This window comes from Alosa alosa, chromosome 1 (genome assembly GCF_017589495.1).
Source record: "Alosa alosa isolate M-15738 ecotype Scorff River chromosome 1, AALO_Geno_1.1, whole genome shotgun sequence".
In the NCBI taxonomy this organism is placed as follows: domain Eukaryota; kingdom Metazoa; phylum Chordata; class Actinopteri; order Clupeiformes; family Clupeidae; genus Alosa; species Alosa alosa.
Window position 1 is genome coordinate 41,432,106 of NC_063189.1, and position 2,500 is coordinate 41,434,605.

At 52.1% G+C, this 2,500-nt stretch overlaps 1 protein-coding gene across 1 annotated transcript in view; it reads left to right on the forward strand.

Moving 5' to 3' along the window:
• The window catches only part of LOC125300813 (glypican-1-like), a 78,006-nt gene that overhangs the window by 57,769 nt on the left and 17,737 nt on the right, over nt 1-2,500 (forward strand). Inside the window, exon 4 of the mRNA XM_048252946.1 lies at nt 61-440. Within this exon, the coding sequence (XP_048108903.1) occupies nt 61-440 (380 nt within the window). The remainder of the gene's footprint in view (nt 1-60; nt 441-2,500) is intronic.

Genomic DNA, 2,500 nt, shown 5'->3' on the forward strand with positions numbered 1-2,500 from the left:
GTGTGTGTGTGTGTGTGTGTGTGTGTGTGTGTGTGTGTGTGTGTGTGTGTGTGTTCTCAGGTTACGTGCTGGAGCTGATTAACCGCTCGGAGAGCACGCTGGCCCAGACGCTGGGTCCGCAGTACCAGCCTAACCTGCGCGTGCTGCAGGACCTGTTCAGCGAGCTGCGCCGATACTACCGCGGCGCCAACGTCAACCTGGAGGAGGCGCTCAACGAGTTCTGGGTCAAGCTGCTGGAGCGCCTGTTCAAGGCGGCCAACCCGAAGTACGCGCTGACCGACGACTACCTGGAGTGCGTCACCAAGCAGTCGGAGACGCTGCGACCGTTCGGTGAGACGCCACGCGACGCCCAGCAGAAAGTCACGCGCGCCTTCGTGGCCCTGCGCACCTTCATCCAGGGCCTAGTGACCGGCGGGGAGGTCACCCGCAAAGTCTCCCAGGTGAGAGCCACACCTGTCTGTTTGCTGGGGGTCCCCTGTCCCTACCCCTCTCCCTCTCCTGCTTTCTATCTTTCATATTCTCTCTCTTTCATCCTTTCTTTCTCTTCATTATTTCTACTGTTTACTGACCCTCTGTATTTTCCTTCCCTCATTTTTTATTTTCATCTTTCTGTCTTTCCATCTTGCTGTTTCTCTCTCTCTCTCTTTCTCTCTCTCTCTCTCTCTCTCTCTCTCTCTCTCTTCCATTCTGTCTTTGTCTGCCTGTTTCGTTATTTCCATGTCTCAGTTATTGCCCACATTTTCACGACTTCATAACTCCCTCTGTTCTCTTCCATCTTCACATCCTCGTCACACCCGCTTCTCTCTTTCTTCCTGCCATCCTTCATTTTCTCTCTCCCAGCCTGTTTACTATTCCCTCTTTCTTTTTCTCTCTCCCAGCCTGTTTACTATTCCCTCTTTCTTTTTCTCTCTCCCAGCCTGTTTACTATTCCCTCTCTCCTTTCTTGGTGTTCATCTGCCATATTCTCCCACACTGAATGTTCAGTCTTCTCCTTTAGCTCTCTTTTATATCTATCCTCTCTCTCTCTCTCTCTCTCTCTCTCTCTCTCCCTCTCTCCCTCTTTTTATATCTCTATCCCTCTCTCTCTCTCTCTCTCCCTCTCTCCCTCTTTTTCTCTCTCCCTCTCTCTCTGCCTTCCTCTCTCATGGTTGCAGGCGCTTCTTTAGCATTCCTTTCAGCAATCTTTATATTCATAACTTTGTGCCTGTGGTACTATTCCACCCACAAGCCTCCCATGATTAGTGTGACGGACACACACACACACACACACACACACACACACACACACACACATACACAGTCACTAATGCACACTACCTCATTCTCTCACCCACTCTCATAGATACACACACACACACACACACACACACACACACAAACACAAACAAACAAGCACACACACGCATAGATGTTCTCATCAAAATGCACAAAGCTAGCTGTGGGCGCTAATTGAGTACAGCGCGTCTAGATTGGCATGCGGGCATGGTGGATCGATGGTTTAGGAAGCGAGCAGCAGAGAGGAGCACAGCCTGGGGGTAGGGAACAGAGCAATCAGCCTGGGTCTCCACAAGCTAATGTCACCAGTCATGAGTACAGAGATGAGCACCACCCATATGACACACACACACATGTACACACACAGATGCCCGCATACACCACTCACACACACAAACACACACACACACACACACACACACACACACATACACACACACACACACACACACACACACACACACACACACACACAAAGACGCCCACACACACCACTCACACATGCACAAACACACCCTACACACTCGCCCACACACACACACACCACCACCACACCCACCCTTTCCGGCCCCACCGCACACACACTCAGCCCACAGGCCATGAGCCTTGCCTGGGAACCGAGTCACCCAGCTCCCCCTCCCGTCCCTGGAAGTGTTCTCATGCGCTCTCTGGGCCCAGACGAGTGGAGGCGGGTGGAAAGGGCAGGAGACGGGGGCGGCCGACTGAAATGAAACGACCCCTGCATTAGCATACAGCCTGATCATCAGAACGCCACGCAGAACCTCAGCACTTGTGCACAGCACTCATATATATTTGTATACATTTACTGCTGCAAGAGGAGCCGGAACCCAAGATTTCTTCTCTCCTTGTACACACTAATGAGGCATAACAATGAATGGATGTTGGACCCTGAATCCTGACACTGAGCTGACGGGTCTATTCCTGATTAGTTCCCCCCCAGACGCTTCCTCCCGGGCGAGAGCGGCCAGCCGAGGCCAGGCGGCATCTCCTCATGCCCATGCCGCAGATACGTGCCGCAGCGCCAAGCAGGAGAGGGTTTAGCAGCGCTTGGCACTGGCCTAGTTCAGAGTGCTCCTCATTTTGTGCTCTCTCTCCCGCTCTCCTCTCATCCTTCTGTCTTCTCTTTCTCTCTCTCATAATGTTCCTCATCTCCCTCTCTCCTTTTTTTCTCTCTTCCTCTTGTCTTTTTCCTCCACTCCTTTCT